Source organism: Poecilia reticulata, linkage group LG1, assembly GCF_000633615.1.
Source record: "Poecilia reticulata strain Guanapo linkage group LG1, Guppy_female_1.0+MT, whole genome shotgun sequence".
Classification (NCBI taxonomy): domain Eukaryota; kingdom Metazoa; phylum Chordata; class Actinopteri; order Cyprinodontiformes; family Poeciliidae; genus Poecilia; species Poecilia reticulata.
This window is the reverse complement of record NC_024331.1, coordinates 31,984,283-32,001,682: the sequence shown is the minus strand read 5'-3', so window position 1 is coordinate 32,001,682 and position 17,400 is coordinate 31,984,283. Positions and strand designations below refer to the sequence as shown.

The 17,400-nt window shown below is 40.1% G+C and overlaps 2 protein-coding genes across 10 annotated transcripts in view; both read left to right on the top strand.

Moving 5' to 3' along the window:
* The window catches only part of LOC103472642 (ras and Rab interactor 2), a 35,004-nt gene extending 23,796 nt beyond the window's left edge, over positions 1–11,208 (top strand). For 8 of the 9 annotated variants that reach the window (XM_017306786.1, XM_008422410.2, XM_017306796.1 and 5 more), the window contains 5 exons: positions 4,380–4,462; positions 4,557–4,782; positions 4,863–4,994; positions 8,866–9,029; positions 10,323–11,208. In XM_017306786.1, the coding sequence (XP_017162275.1) occupies positions 4,380–4,462; positions 4,557–4,782; positions 4,863–4,994; positions 8,866–9,029; positions 10,323–10,649 (932 nt within the window). In that variant the 3' untranslated portion in view covers positions 10,650–11,208. Of the gene's footprint in view, positions 1–4,379; positions 4,463–4,556; positions 4,783–4,862; positions 4,995–8,865; positions 9,070–10,322 lie in introns of all 9 variants that reach the window. The other variant, XM_017306800.1, reaches the window with a different exon arrangement.
* Positions 11,209–12,213: 1,005 nt separating this feature from the next.
* Positions 12,214–17,400, top strand: part of aimp1a (aminoacyl tRNA synthetase complex interacting multifunctional protein 1a) — a 14,595-nt gene continuing 9,408 nt past the window's right edge. The window contains exons 1-2 of the mRNA XM_008422459.2: positions 12,214–12,330; positions 16,203–16,333. Of these exons, the coding sequence (XP_008420681.1) occupies positions 12,329–12,330; positions 16,203–16,333 (133 nt within the window). The 5' untranslated portion in view covers positions 12,214–12,328. The remainder of the gene's footprint in view (positions 12,331–16,202; positions 16,334–17,400) is intronic.

Below are 17,400 nucleotides of genomic sequence, written 5' to 3'. Positions count from 1 at the left end.
CAAAATGTTGGGGAAATATGTATGACATATAGAATATCAGTAATCAGCCATATCAGCAATATTTAGTGCTGTTAGCTGAATTTGACTTTTTGTAGTACTCTGTCTGTGAAAACACTCAGTATTTCTTGTTTCCATTCTTCCTAATGGGGAAGTAAAGCTGAGGGAAGCTTCTGTGGAGAAACTCGTCAGAATGACGTCACTCTTTAACAGCCAGAGCGTTTCAAGCTTCCTAGGCTGGGAATCAAAGATCCACTGTAAATGTCCATCTTAGTCCTCAACACTCCTGGGGTTTGGTTACCGACAGGCCAGCCAGTTATTTCTGGTCGGAGGCTGTTGGTGTAAGTTTATTTTCAGTTTGAACAGTTACAGTTGATTTCCTTTATGTCACATAAGATCTGGTCTTGTAACAGATAAAAACTAGAAACCAAATATTTGGATTTCTCTTCAAGGATAATTAATTTCCAGTTGATTTGGATAACGTCACACCATCCATTCATCCACTTGGTCCTTCCATGCTCACATGGCCCATCTCTGAAAATCCTAATGAACTCATGGTTGGTTTATAAAACTCTTCATCTCAGCCAGTTCCAGCTTCTTCCCAGATGTTCCAACCTTTGGACCGAACAGATCAGAAAATGCATTTCATAGTGAAAATCTAAAATATGTGAAAGAAGATGCAGCTGAGGAAGCTGAAATATTGAGGCTTGATACACAACCAATCAATGAGCACCATTAATTTTTATGGTGTAGATTGGCTGTAGATATTAGCTTCCACAGTTGTGCTAAAACGGTTTCAGCTGAAGACTGGCCATTCAGAGAGACTGTTTGTGTCTGCAGCAATATGTTACGTTTGTTTACTATTTTTATTTTACTATTCTGCCATAGAATAGCAAAATTAGATCAATTTGCTACTAGACTCTGCTAGAGTAACACAAGTATAAGTGGCTGATATTAGCTGGTTGCTTAGTCAGGCTATCTGCTCCATTAGCTAGCCTGCAGTCTGCAGCTTTACAGAGATGCTGGTTGTAGTTTCAACACAGCATTAATTTAAGAACTTGCTTGTTTTTGTTAGCATAGAAAGTGCTAAGCACCTGCTGCACACTGCCAGCCAGCAGCAGAAGCCCAGAAAACACAAACAAAGAGCAAGAAACGTTTTCTAACTCAAGGCATTGCTGGGTTTTTTTCCATCTGCTGTTGTGGCTCAGTTCACATTCATTTTGCATGAATAATGTAAGCTGGTGTGTTTGCACACATCTCACATCCCTTGTTCATTGTAAACAATAACAGCCAGGCCTTGTTCTCAGACGGAGAAGTGGTCTGTCCTTTCGGTGCTAGCAGGCCACAGATAGTAAAGCTTGTCACGCTGGCGGACGTTCCTCAAAGCCTAGAGTTGACTTTGAGGTTTCAGTTCCAGATCAGATGGAAAACCATCATCTCTTATTTGGCTCTTTTAGATAAACCAGAATCTGACGGATGTTTTCATGCCTGTATTCCATGCAGCTGGCAGCAAAAACACCTTATCCCAGTTTAGGGAAGTCTCTGATAAACACCAGTTACAAACACTTCTGTGCGAACGGAGGAAATGAGCCCTTCTGGAGGGAAGAGGGAAATCCAAGGTTTAAAAACACGTTAATCAGATCGGAACATCGTGTGCACTCCTCAAGCTTCCCGCTTTGTTTTTGTTCCATTAGAGAAGAGCCAAGCCCTTCCCAGGAGTGACCTGCAGCGCTTGTAGAGACCTGAGGAGGAACGCGTGGAAGGGATTCAGGCGTCTCCTCTGACTCACCTCTAGGAATTCATTAGAAACAAGTGATCCGTTCACACACGCTCTGGAGTTTATGGAGCTGTTGCAACAGACACATCTCCATGCATGCATTGCATGAAAGTGGCATAAACTGTGCCTGGAGGCTGGGGATGAATACGCAGCATTAATAGTTGCGTCAGTCGTTCTGCGGAACAATAAAACTCGTTTGTGTGGATGCAGCATAGTTGAGGTAGGCAGGAATTAATGCAGTGCTGAATGTGTGTAGGTCTGACGTACAGATTGAGCCTTTGTGAGGTTTCATGTTTCTCAGATTGATGGTAAACAACTGGGTGGCTCAGACTAAACTTTCGACTCTTAACGAATCTCTGAAAGTTTATGTGGATAGTAAATTTGGATTCTGTGGTCTGTTGTGTGCCAGTGTCTCCAAAAGCAAACTCAAAAGACAGGACTGTTGGGTTGTGAGTCTCTTTCTCCACTCCACAATGTTTTTGCTGAAATATTTAGTTGTTTTTTTTCTATTCATAATGGCTGTAGCTCAATAGAAATGGGCTACACTGTTGTCCAGTAATGGTTACACTACCGGTAATGCCCCAACAGCAAGGATAGTGTTGTTGTTTAGCGAGTTAGCATCTATGCTAACCTTGAACATTTAGCACTCTTAGCGTACCCTAAATTCAATTTTCTGAATAAATTCTTCAATGTGTTGAAATTTTGGTTGTTGACTGTTGAGAATTTTTCAAGTAGTTAGATGCTTATATTCAGGCTCTTATTTTGAAGGAAGTGAAGCAGTTTTCTTTCCTCTCCTCGTTTTCTCTGGTTTTGTCCCAAAAACTATATTGAGCAAAAGTCAAATGCAACAAACGAAAAAATGAGGAAGACAGAGGAATACAGCGCTTACATGAACAAACAGCCAGGGGTTAATTAATGCATCCATTAGCACTAGCTAGAGTACTAACACAGTTTGATGTAGCGCTTTAGCATTTGTGGACTAATGTGGAACTAAATTAGTGCTTTAGCTTTTATAGAACTAATGTTTATGATTAGTGCTTTATGGTTAGCACAACTAGCAAATTAGTTAGCAGTTAGTTACCACTACAGCCTATTCATCCATATCTTCTGTTGTATTTTGATTTCCAGTGTTAATAATTACACAATGCGGCCTCAGATGACTCCCTTCAGCTCTATATTTCCATTCTTACCGGCTGCTGGACCTGAACCGCAGACCGTAAAGAGCTGAGAAAACAAAGGAGACCCAGAGTTGAAGGACAGGTCGTTACCAGCTCTGCTTTAGATTCTGGAAAGTGGTGAATATGGATTAGTGGCGTCCAGTTCCAGTTCTCTCGGGTCTGTGTGCTGCAGATGGTGCTATTAATCCCTCGGTATGAAGGCCAGTGAATGACTCAGTGATTTAAATCAGGTCTCCTGGAGCAGAGTCGGGTCTGAGACATGTTGGACGCCGTCCCTCAGGGACTGAAATTGGACCCCAACGATGTAGGTCAGTTGAGTAAATGATAACCCAGTTTCTCATCTGAGGTGTGGCAGCCAATGTAAATGACTGGTTACCATAGTGATCCAATGTACGGTGCAGATGGGTGCCAAAGTGAAAGAGGTCTAAAGCAATATGTTCTGCATCACTATTGGGTAAGAGCTGATGGACCTGTTCCGCAGAGGAGAGACCGGGTTGGGAAAGACCAGCTGAGCCCATTTCTATTGAACTACAGCCATCTTTCTTTCAACTTTTATTGTTGTAAAAGGTAAAGGTGTCCAAAGTTTTTTGCTACGTTTGGTGTAATTATAAAGCTAAAAGTACTCAGACCACAAATAATGTACATAAAAACTATATATTTTTTTTTTTTTTTACTTTTATGCCCTGAAAGCTAAAACCAAACATGGAAAATTTTAATGAGAGAAATGAAGTATTCTTATTTTTGGATATTTAGCTCATGTTAGATCCAAAAAAATATAAAAAAGTGTCTCACAGTTTTACCTTATTAAAATAAAAGCATACTGTATGCTTTCTGACATTTTCAGCAGCAGTGGCATTTGTACAGTTCTTGAACTGCAGTCAGAGGCCACACAAAGTCATTCTGAGGGCCACAAATGGCCCCGGGCCGCACTTTGGACTTCCTGGTGAATCATGGTTAATGGTGAATCACAAAACTAACAAAAACCCTCCAACTCATTTTCAATTTTCAAAATGTTCTTGGTGTTTGCTTTTGGAAGCTCCTGGCCCGTTAAACTGCGTTTTCAGTTTTTTTTCTTTTACACAGTTGATTACATGAAAACAAGATTTTATCTCGGATTGCCAAACAGTGACTCGGTCTCTTTCATTCAGTGTGTAGCTGCTGCATTCAAAGAACTCTTGCATCATAATTTTCAGGAACTGCATCGTGTTTTGTCTGTTTGGAGGCTCCTTGGAACAAGCCAACGTTTTCACTCTTACAGTAACTTCTCCGGTTTGAGGTGCCGCGCTGCCAGCGGTGCTGTCAACCTGGCAGTGACACAAAGGAAACTTGTTTGAAACTATTTTAACGTCTGTGCAGCGCTTCCTTTTGGCGCTAACCTGTGGTGTGTGTGTGTGTGGGTGTGTGTGTGTGTCTTTAATCCTGCACAGACCGGGTTCTGGAGAAAGCCATGCACAAATGTGTCCTGAAGCCTCTGAAGAGCGTCATTGAGGTGATTCTGCACGACTTCCAGGTGAGATTTCTGAAGGCAGTTAAATGCAATGGATTTTATTTTTGGGTGTCAGAGTAGAGGGGTTTTATCATTGCCTGTCGCCTTCGTCCTGCAGGTGAACAGCGGCGCGCTGCAGCAGCTCAGGGAGAACCTGGCCCTGGCTAGGACCAAGAAGCCCCATGAGCTGGGGGTCGATGGAGCCGTGCCCCCTGACTCCGTCGCCATCGAGAAAATCCGCCAGAAGTTCCTGAACATGAGGAAGATGTACTCCCCCGACCAGAAGGTGTCGCTGCTGCTCCGAGTGTGCAAACTCATCTACACCATCATGCAGGACAACTCTGGTGAGCGGAACCACCGTCTGCTGCTTCCTGCTCCGCTCTGCAGCTGACCTCTGACCCCCAAGCGCTGCTTTTCCTCGCAGGGAGGATGTACGGGGCCGACGACTTCCTGCCCATGCTGACCTACGTTGTGGCTCAGTGCGACATGCCGCAGCTGGACACCGAGGTTCAGTACATGATGGAGCTGCTGGACCCGACGCTGCTGCAGGGAGAAGGTTGGTTCTGATCCATCTGAGGTTAAACTCTGATCCGAAGGAATGCTGCCATGTGTTCAGGCAATAGAATGTCTATTTCTTTATTTAAAAAGGAGTTTCATTAATGGTTTCATAACATTTTCCAAAAATGGATGAATGAAAGTGACAATTTTTTATCCCTTTGTCAAAATAATTGATTTGATTGCTAAAATAATTGTTAGCTGCAGCCCTAATAACTTTAAAAAGTATTTAAGTTCATTAAGTAAAAAAAAAAAAATCCCATCTTTGGTCCATTTCAGATGCAGACGCTTCTCCATAAAATCATAAAAAATTAATCTAATTGTTATTTAATTAAAAAAAATGAAACTCCCATGCAGCTTTATCACACACACAGATACGTTGCAACTGTTTTTTTCTCTTCATTTTAATTTTTATGACCTTCTGTTAATAAAAAACATAATTTTGTTGCTCAGAACATTAAAAGGTTTGTTAGAAAGACTGTTGACTTCACAGCTGAGGGTCACTGACTCCTACCGAAGGGAGGTCGGCCACAAACGGCTGAGTGCTAAAGAACAGCTGAATCCCAAAATGTTATTACATAGTTTAGTGGAAGGAAAAAGTGTGCTAGGAAAAGGTGCACCAGCAACACTGACAACTATCAATCCATGCAAATGAGTTCAGTTATTTTAGCTTAATTTCTGAAATAAATAAAGTTTTGATGATATTCTGGTTTGCAGCCCCAGAACTCTTAAGTTATTTCTCATTTTATTTGATTTTTCAAACATTGTTTGATCAGCGGTTCCAAGCTTATGTTTCTCATCAAATAAAATTAAAATAAACTAGTGGAGCTGAGCTTTGTGGCAGCCTGAGGCAGAGCGTTGAGCAGCGGTCCGATGGTAGCAGATCAGGAAGTTCATCTGAACGCCTGTTTCAGTTTCTTCAGAAAGGACATTTTCCACTGAGCTCTGCCTTTCAAAGGAACGAGACCGAATTTTATTCTGAAATCGCTTCTATGTGCAGCCGACAAATATCTGAACGTTATGGATCCACGTCCGTCTTATCATGGAGAAGATTTCTGCTGAAATCAGCCAAGCAGAGGAAAATCCCCCTCAGCAACATGTGACACGAGTTTCACTCATCAGTTATTTCGCAACATCTTCTGTTTTCTTCAGAACCCAAAAGCTTTGTGGCACCTTGTTACTTTTTGTTTCAATTTAAATTGGCAAATTTGCGGGTTTTTTTGACTGAGTCTGATCTGGAAGCTGTTTCCAAAAAAACAGAAACTCCTGATTCCCAGATTTAGTTTAGCAGAAAAAAACTGCCAGCCAGCTGATTTATGAATGATAACTTCCTGGTAAATCTGCACAAACGTTAAAATATGGATTACATACAATAGACATGCAGAATATTATGAGATATCAACTCATTTCCTTCTGCTGAAAGACAGAATTGGCAAAAAAAACAAAACAAGAAAGAAGGATTCAAATCCAAGACGAGTTCTGTAAAACATAAAAGCAAAATGTAAGTTGTTTTAAACTTAGAGTTTTATTTTTCATACCACACCCAGGAGAACTTTTCTCTTTATAGAACTTCAAAAACTATAAAGAGCTTAAAGTACTACACATGGTTCCTGAAGGAAAACTCTTTTTAACAAGAAGAAACCTCCAGCAGAAGCAGAACGTGGATCAGTGTGAACGAACCATCTGTCCTGACCGACTGGGTCAAGAGGACAAAACACAAAATCACAGGCGCGCTGATCCAGGAGTACTTTCCATGTTCAGCTACAGCTGAAAAGTAAAAACCTGAGACGGAACATAAAGTTCAATTCTGAAACAAATAATACAAAATTGGAGAGTAGTAGAAGAAAATCATATGTTTCCAATCTTTCCCATTTTCTCGCCGGGTTTCTGAAAAAACATTTCTGAAAAGAGCATCATCTCTGATTCATATAAAATAAAACCAGCAGATGTTTCCACCGTCAGTGACTCTGATCAGCCGCAGCTCTGCGTAAATTGAGGAAGAGTTCAGGACTTGCTGCATACGTTGCTTGTTACCAGATTCAAATATTTGTTGCTTTTTATTGACTAAAGAAATAAACAGTGTTTTACTAAAGAAACTTGAACCTTGAGAATGAGACAATAAACCTGTCTAATATTCTTAGCAGCTTTTTTATGAGTATTAGGAGTTTGCAGGATCAAACCTTTAATTCAAATAAAAATAACTACCCTGAAATAGTTTAAAGTTGTTTTTCTTTTAACAGAAAATGCGTTTGAACCATTAACTCTGTTTTCCATGTCCGGTTTATTTCATGGCTGGAATTCCATTATTTTCTTTGAGTTTTTAAGCCCTTTGTAATTTTCCCTGTGATTATTCGATCTTTGTTCTGCCAGATGATTTAGTGACAACATCTGAGGTGTGTGCAGAGGAAGGAAAGGTTCTCACGAGTCGGTTAGGAAATACCGTCCAGTGTTTGATTTGAATAGACTGGATCTGATTCAGATGAGACGGGATGGGCGTCGACCTCGCATGGTGAAATATTTTCCTATCAGAGTCGACCTGCGTGGCACAGCGGCCGATGTCAGGAGCTGGAGGCAACCCGGCCTCAGACAGAACCGAACGGTTTCTGTTTTAAAGAAAGGAGGTTTCAGCTTTTATCTCGTAATTTACGCGTCATCTGGTTTCATTTCTTTATAAATTAAGTTGTGGGTTCCTTATTTTGAGGCAGAAATTGTACAACAAAAATATGAACCATATAGAAAAAACATAAAAAGAGAACCATCTGTTTAAAAATAACTAAACCCTTAAAAAAAAGACGGCAGATGAAGTCAGAGCGCTTCCTACGCTCACCAAGAAGAAGATCTGGGATGTAAAAGTTTCTGACCAAATTTATAGTGGAGCTCATTTTTTAAAACGTTAGTTGGCACTAATCATCAATATTAGTTCCACTAATGCTAAAGCTTCAACTTCAACCACGTTGATTCCTCCGTATGTCAAAGACAAATCATGTCCTACTATATTATCTCATCCTCAGCAGGATCTCATTTGAAATCACTCCTACCTGCACGGTTTGCACTTCAGGAAATGTTTCTTTGGAACAGACCTTCACTCGTGGGTTCAGTTGTTTAAGTTAGCTAAATTAAAACTAGCACAGTTGAAGTTTTAATTTTTAATTGAATTAATAATAATACAACATTCGTTCATCAGAGTATAAAGTTTTATACTCTACCTTCATTCTAGACTCATTCTTCTTATTTCTCATTAAATTCTGAATGTAGCACCAGATTATTATTATTATTAATATTATTGTGAATGAGTGCTCTGTGTTCTGGCTTCAGTTAGCGTCACTGGTTCAGATATGTAAGCAAATCATTTTCAGGATATCCTGCTTTTTCTGTCAGAGGAGATTAATGTGAAATTTCCTGCCTGGTAAACTCTGCCTATTTTTGTCATTATTTTAGGATTGTGTTTGTTTTCTCCTTCCTGAGTCTTAATTACATTAAAAAGCTGGGTGAGGGGTCAACTAGTTTTGAGCTATAGATGCATTAGTGTACCGTAAAGTTTAACTTCTCTTCTAGCAAACTAACACAAATAAGTGAAGTAAAAGGACGGGAAGCGACACTAAGCTGCTTTGAACCAATGAAAAACATGAATAATTATAAATACAAAAGCAACAAAGAAATGATCACATGTTCAGCCTGTTACATCTGTTCTGCTTCAAACGTTGTTCATTTTGAACAGCGGTGTTGAAACCTGTTACTCTGAAATAATTATTTAACCTAAAGAGGAAACGTGCTGCAGACTTTGATGATTTTAAACGCCCTGACATAAGATAAAACTGACTCTGAATATAAAGCAGAAATGTTTATATCGTTGTGTTTGCCTGCTCCTCCAGGTGGTTACTACCTGACCAGCGCTTACGGCGCCATGGCGCTCATCAAGAACTTCCAGGAGGAGCAGGCGGCCCAGGTTCTGAGCTCTGAGGCCAGGAACACGCTGCACCAGTGGCACCGCCGGCGAACGTCGCAGCGCTCCGCCCCCTCTGTGGACGACTTCCAGGTACCTCACCTGACCTGAGCCCACCTTGAACATCCAGGCAGTGAGTCCAATTTGTACCGATTTAAATCAGAACTTTCTCTGCATCAGAAACATGCATGAACGGTGCTGCGTCGTAACTTTACTAACACAGCACCATGTGGATCAGATGATCCGTGTTTTGGTAGACAGCACCCCCTAGTGGAGTAACTGCATGCAGCGCTTTTATTTTGGTGTTCCTGCATGACGAATGGAAACTGCCTGCGTTCCAAAAGCAGTTTGGATGTGTGTTTGGGATCATTTCCTGCTGGAACACCCAGCCGTGTCCAAAGTTCAGCCATCTGGCCAAAACTGTCCCCCTGAGAGGCAAACAGGTTAGGATGTTCAGAAACATGAAACTACTGCATTATTAATGCCAGTTTCCAAAATGGAGTCATCTTTAAGCTATTATGAAATGAGAGGCTCAAACACGGAAAACATCAAGCTTGACTGAATTTGCAGCCGTCCACAGAGAAAATGCAGACGTCTTCTGGAAAAACCAAAGAGACAGGAAGTCTGTTTGAAGGTGTAACACTGTATGTTCACCGTCAAGCATGGTGGTGGTAGCATCATGCTGTGGGGATGAAGAACAACCTTCCAATTAAAGAAGTACAAATCCAATATCAATATCTGCATTGGTCCCAATATTGGAAAAAAATGTCTATGACATTGTGCCCGATCTATACAGACAGATCTATTGAGTCTAATTCTACGCTTTGTCCTCTGAGCGACGCCATGCTTTATTATTTATATTATATTTAGAATTCCTTTCTGCACTTTCTGAACCATTTGAGAGAAGATTTGTTGCAGTTTGCATGTTTGACTAAAGCAGTCGACCTGTTGTTTGTGTCAGTTTTAGTTTCTTCAGTGTTTATTTTACATTGGCTGAACAAATTAAAGTTGATTTGACGCGTTTGACCAGCTTGTGAAGCTTTTTGTGTTTTTAAGTGAGCTGCACCAGTGCACAGTTATCAAATGAATTTGTAATTCAGTACTTTTACGTCTTTGCTGAAGCAAAAAAGAAACACTTTCAGTCAATTCAGCTGTTTTTCTGTATCGGATCGATATCGTCCGATACTAAACCTCAGATATCGGTATCGGTATTTAAAGTGAAAAAAGTGGAATGGTGCATTTCTACCCCAAATCCTTCAAGTTCACATCAAGCCAACATTTAGCATTTGCTTGTTCCAACAGCACAATGATCCCAAATACAGACCCTACGTAAACTCTCTTTTGCTGCTTCTTCATGAAGCTATAATGTGAGTTTTCCTTCCACAGAACTTTCTCCGGGTCGCCCTGCAGGAGGTGGGTTTGGGCTGCACAGCTAAAACCCTGCAGGTGCAGCCGTACACCACGGCGGAGGAGGTCTGCTCCCTCTGCGCCTACAAGTTCAAGATCCCCGACCCCGAGAACTACGCGCTGTTCCTGATCACCGAGGAAACGAGGCAGCAGCTCGCCGCCGACACGCACCCCCAGCAGATCAAAGCCGAGCTGCACAGCCGGCCGCTCGCACACGTCTTCCACTTCGTCTACAGGAGGGTGGACAACCTGAACCTCTGCATCCCGGCTCACGTCAGCAATGGGAACTGCCTTCAGATGGAATAGGGAGGGCAGGATGATTTGGTTGATTTGGTATGTTGATGAAGACAGATTTGAGGATGTCTGGTGCTCTGAAGGACCTTTAAACGTCTGCTGAAGCTTTGAAAGAAGACAGAACGATGGATATAGATGCAGATGCATGTGGATATGAAGGCCTCCTCTTTAAATGTTACTCTAACTGCTGTCCCCATGATGCCTTTTGAAAAAACCGAACACACTGTATCTTACTGAGCGCGGGCCCCAGATGAAAACGTTTCTTAAATGTTTATTTAATAAATGAAATGACCTTTTATAAAACTTGTTTTTATTCCTCCACAGCTGCAGGTCAGTTGTGGGTTATATTTCTGTGTCTAATTATTTTTATATTCTTTAAAGTGACTAAAAAGATTCATATTCTGATGTGATGCAGGGGCATTGAGAGGATCCTGAAACGTTGGGGGGCTCAGCCCAGAAATATCTGCGTTTTCAACAGCAGAATAAATTTCAAAAACTCCCAACATGTTTTAGATCTCAGCCTGCTGTTTTGTTTTTATGAATATTAATAAAACAGAAATGTGTAAAATGATTGGTGTGACTGTTTTTATTGTCTGAATAAAGAACAAAGAAAGGACATGAAATAATAAAAATAATTACTCAGTGTATCATAGAAAGGAATCAATACTGACTGGCTTCATCAATATTCATTATGATTAATTTCATAAGGGCCTTACTTTGATTCAGTCTTCATATTTCATATATTTAGATTTTAGGCTTGTCTATTTTGTCTTTATCTTCAGTTCAACAGATTGTAGAGAAAGTTTGACTCTGGGAAGAAGATTAAAATATTCAGTAAGTTAAAACGGTATGCCTTCCTGTCCAACCTTCTCTGAAGTAGCATTTCTTTCTAATGTTGGATATTGTGTAAAAATAAATATAATAAATGAATTCCACACTAAACACACATTTAGGGTTTTTTTGTCACTGATGGAAACAATTTGGAAGATACAGACAAAATTGGAAGATGTAACATAAAATATTAATCTTTTATTAACCACATGTGTTTTGCTTTAAATTTCCGCTGGTAGTAAATGCTGACCTCAAACATTTAAAATTTAGACTTGGATAAAAACATTTAGAGTGAGTCGTATTTCGGACTTGTTTAAATAACACAAACATTCTAGACGAAGATAATCAACTTGAGAAAATTAGAAAAAACCCTTTGGTGTAACATTCATAGACATAATATAATGTATGTCCATGGTAACACCTGTTCAGATGGGAGGGGTTTTAGAGAAATTAGTACCCTGAGTGACGTTATTTTTGTGAGACAAAAGCAAATACATGTACATACAAAAGAAAATCCGCAGAAAGTTGTGAATGAAAAAAATTAGTGTCATCATAACATGTTTTTTTTTTTTTTGTATTTCAATTTTATTTAACTGGTGTGATTTCAAACACAAAAGAAAAGCAGGCAACTTCCGCTGCCTCCTTCAGTCAATCAGCAATCATCGATTTTTACAGCATCCGGATGTGCGCAGGAAACGCCTCTCTGTGGAAATTCCTTCTCATCCGGATAGTGTGGAGATCTACACACGCTGGGGCCCTAGCAGAGCGGGGCTTCCTCCGACATGCCTGCTAGTAAATCAGTACGAGGCTAACTGTGCAGCGCCCGCTGTCCTTAAAACGTGTTGGGATTCCAGTGGTACATGTAAGTTTTGTGTTTTTGTTTTTATTTTGTCTTGGTTACGACACTAATTACTGTAGTATATGATAAGCCATTTGTAACGTCCAGCTAACTATTATCAGTTCTAAATGCAGTTTAAAGTGAAATAAGCTGATTTAACTGACGCAACATTGACTGAAGTTCATATTTTCAGCCTGCTGAGGAAATGTTCCAACTTAATTAATATAATAAACAAAATACCGCCATAATATGAGCTGTTATTTAGTTTCATCTGTCATAATAGGAGTAAGAATTGATAGTATAATATAAACATGATTAGTTTGTGCTAAAATATCCCCAATCAGTAACGCATTACTTTCAGTTTCATGGAAAACTTTCAGAAATCATAACTGGCTGCATGTTTTATGTAACGTTACCATAAATGAGGGTAGATTAATGGCGATAATATTGGCAAATATTGCAATGACAATATCAGGTGCGATTTATGCCCGTTTTCTTCTTTCTTCTTCTTCAGTTAGCCGTTTCTAACCTGTTCCGTCTCTTTGTAACCTTTGGCATCTTTGACATCGACATTTGTGTTTGGTGTGAACGTTTGTGGTCGTGAAATAAACTGGGAGATTGTGCCCAGTTTATTTCAGCAGTAGTTCCTCCTGCTGTCAGTTTGCCGGTTCCAGTCCCTCATCGCGTCCATCACGTTTTCGTGTCCCTGGTAAGACACTTCACTGGTGGCACCGGTGAACCTTCTGTCAGACTTCCTCTCATAGAATTATGTGACTACAATCCAGTAGTTTGCCATCGTAAAGAAGAGGTGTCTCTATACAACTTTTCCCTTTAAACATACCGATATTGCAGCTTTCAGTATCGGCCGATACTGACACATTATCGTATCAGCACGAATCATACAGACATACTATGTTAGTGATATATTATGTGAAATGTTAGAACAGGCTTGATCAAGTGATATTACTCAAACAGAGAACAGCAGTTGACCACAATATGTATGAGAACAACTGGCCCATGTAATAATATTATCCATTTGGGTCTGCTGCAGGATGGAAATCATGGAGCAGACTAAATACTGGAGCGGGTGCTTTTATCAGTGTGCTTATATCGGAGATTTTACATGCAGATCGATATATTCTGATACTCATTTGACTGATTTTGGACCGATTTCCGATATTGTATCAGAACACGTCTATTGTAAAGAGATAAGGTGCTACATTAGTCTGATGTCATTTCATTTCTGTTCTACTGGTTAAATATTACATTTAGCATGAAAACACAACTTAACATATATTAACCAACAATTATTGCACCCCAAACAGTCCTTTTCTATAAGAATATTCACCATAAAGATCTTGCAATTACAATATGTTAGTGATATATTATGTAGCCCCAGTTGATGGTTTTAGATGTTCTCCTGGTTAAATATCGAGGAGCTAATTAAGCTGTGACAGAGCATGGACACATATAAAACGAAGTTATAGTTTGAGTTTAGATTTTGCAGACAGAACCTGGAAGTCGTAATGACCTGAACTCATTACATCAGTTTATGAATCATGCTGATAATGACATGACTCCTAAATGTTTTAAAAGTGTCGGATATTAGAGGACAGCCGGATTTATCTCCTGTTTCCAGGCCAGTCTGACTCTTGGCTTCTTCTAACTGAAAATGTGCTGAGCCTCCTGCGGCCTGTAGGTGGCGCTGGCTCTCCGTCTCCATTTTGCCTGGTAAACAGGTTGTTTGGTGCATTCCTACTGACTGTTTCTTCTCAGAAAGTGAACCATAAAGCTGGAAACACTTCCACATCCTGGCAAGAAAACACTAAATAAATGTGGCAGTTTTCCATGTTTAATCCGAACCGTCTGTGTGGGCCGATTTTTAGCTGCGCAGTAACAACTAATAATACCTAATACACAGTTTAGTGCTCAGAGCTTCACTCGTTCTTTCTTTTATGATGTCTTCACCACTGGAGCTGTTTAATTCAGATCGGTTTCTGCTTTGATCCCTGATCTGATCAACTCCAGCCCTTCTGTGTTTTTAATTTCCTCAGTTTTCATCTCCAGCCAGCTTTTGTTTTTCCTGTAATATGTCTGAGACATTTTCTGCTCCACGCTGCAGCATCGGAAAAACTTCTTCCGCCCCGACTCGGAGTCTATTCATTTCTATTCCCCAAAGTCAAACTGATCTGTAGCTTTGAATTAACGCTGCTCTTGATACGTTTTTAATTATTACACTCATTTCTCCAGAACTTTATTTTACATACACAGTGCATCTATAAAACATTCACATTGCTTCACTTTTCACACATTTTGTTCCGGCTTTATTACAAATTGTATTAAATTAATCTCTTCCTCAAGATTTTATACACAAATACCCCATCAGGACGATGTGGATTTAAGTTTTTGAGTGTTTCACAAATCTCTTAAAAATAGAAAGCCAAGAAATAAAGTTTATGTAATATTGTACTTCATGCCCATTGAGATGAAGCTCAGACTGGAGTTTCCACTGACCATCCTGGAAATGTTTCTGCAGCTTAAATAGAGCTCAGGCTTTTCACCGCAGCAAATTCTGCTGGATGATAAATTGTTGTTTTGAGACCATTTTCAAATAATATATTAATATTTGGCATAACATGGCAAATTCACACTCTCAAAGACCAATAAACTTTAATTTTGTAAAGAACACTTAAGACTGGAACTGAAAGATATTTAAATATTGAAAATAAAACCCAACAACCAAAAACGATAAATATAGCTGAAATAAAAAGCACGCATGACAGAAACCATAAATAAATTGGATTATGTTTCCTCTATAAACAAAACTGCTCTTCAGATATTAATCATCAGAATGTAAATTATCAAGCTCATTTTATTTGAGCTTGCTGTTATTTGATTTATTGCAAAAAGCTTACCTGTGGTAAATTCAGCTGACTGGCTGGAGGACTTGAATCGAAAAGGCACACACGCACACACACACACACACACACACACACACACACACACACACACACACACCTGTCTGTATCGGGTCCAATAGTTGACAGAAACTCCAAGCTTGAATTAAAGGAACTATTTGCAGACCTGAGAGATTCAGATCTGGGGAAACATCCAGAAACATCCCAGAGAGCAACTATGTGGACATATTGGTGCATTATTTATGCGCAGGATCCTACGTCTTCTTTTTCCCAAATATCCACTTTGGTCTGAGTTTTTATAAATAATCATTTTAATGATATTTAGTGGAGTTTTTGTGTGGATGAAAAGCCAAGACGCATACAAATGCATTAATTTCCCAGATATCCAGCTACGTCTCAACTAGCTTTAAGTCTGACTGCGATTAAAAATGTTTCTAAATATTTTCTGTCATTTGTAATTTTTTCTTTAGAAAAGAAAGTGAGATAAAGAAATGGATTAAAATTGTAAATTGGATGTTATTTATAATCTGTGGCACAGCTCTAATTGCTGTTTATTACAAATCGTCTCCTTATTGTGGCAAAATTCACCAATATTATTGCATTCATCATTTGTCTTAATATCTGACAGCTAATTGCACAAATGTATTTCTCTGCTTCATGTTCCATATTTGAGTTATGATCTGTATCCTGCAGTCTGACCAACAACAGGAGACTACAGCCTCCTGTTTTTGTTGAGACTGCCTGAACTCTGTGGTGAAGCTCTTCTAAAATGTCGGCTTTGGAGCTCAAATGTTCATCTTCCGCTTCTGTTTGTACACAGCTGGAGTCACTGCGACTCTAACCTCACTGAACGCCGCTGTTTACTACAATTCAAAACACTTTGTTTTGTTTTTTTCTTGTAGCACGTTCAGCCCTCTGGTCTGCAGATTGCATCTTGTTTCATAAACACGGCTGTTTGTTGTTTCTGTTTCCTTCCAGGTTTGTCGCTCGCTCCCTGATCAAGATGTCGACTCCCAATCCGCTGTTGAGGCTGGAGCAGCGAGCGGCGGAGGCCGATCAGATCATCGAGTTCCTGAAGCAGCAGGTCCAGCTGCTGAAGGAGAAAACCTGTAAGACGCTCATCCTCACGTTAGCAAACACAGTGATGGTGTGAAAAACTGTTTGCACCGTTCACGATTTTATCTGCATGTTTGTCCCACTTCAGTGCTTCAGAACATCAAACTGATTTAAATATTAGTCAAAGACAATACAAGGAAACGTAGAATGTCTTTATTATTATGCAAGAAAAAATCCAAACCTTCATGATCCTGTGTGAAAACAGGGTGTGTGCAGGTTTCACCACCTCAAGCTTAAGATTTTTAAGACCATTATGAAGGAATTTAGGACCTGTAGCTCCAAAGAAATGTTTGAAAGTCGTCCATGTTGTCCATTTTAAAGGCCTTTACTTTATATACATGAATTTCAGACTTTTTAAGAATTTGCAGACCAACCAGTAACTGGTTGGGCCGCTCTCAGCAGCAACACCTGCAGTAAAGTGTTTGTTACAACTGGCTTTGAGTCTTTCCAGCTTTGGAGGAATGTTGAGCTACTGGGTGAAATGTCATGATGCATTGAGCGGCTTGCCCAGAGCGGCTCGCCCGGAGCAGCTCACCAGGAGCGGCTCGCCCAGAGCGGGTCTCCCGGAGCGGGTCTCCCGGAGAGCGGCTCGCCCGGAGAGCAACTCGCCAGGAGCCGCTCACCTGGAGCGGGTCGCCTTCACACTGTTTATTCATTGTCTCTTATTTATACAGAGACAATGTGCAGCATTTCATGAACCTTTTAGTAGGAGAGATGCATGGTGCCATGATACGGACTGGTTTTTCACAATTGTTCTTATTTCTTCTTTAAAGGATTTTAAAACTGCAGCATCTATAAATAAATGAAGAAAGTCTGGGCTTTTAGTGGTTCAGCGTTACTGAACAAAAAAGCACAACTGAACAGTATAAAATATTTTAATTTTTGTTAAACCAAAAATGTTTGACAAATTATTGACAACCCATTTTTTGGAAACAAGCTTCTCCTCTCCCTCCTCTCCCTCATCTTCTTCCTCTCCCTCCTCTCCCTCATCTTCTTCCTCTCCCTCCTTTCCCTCCTCTCCCTCCTTTCCCTCCTCTCCGTCCTCTCCCTCCTCTCCCTC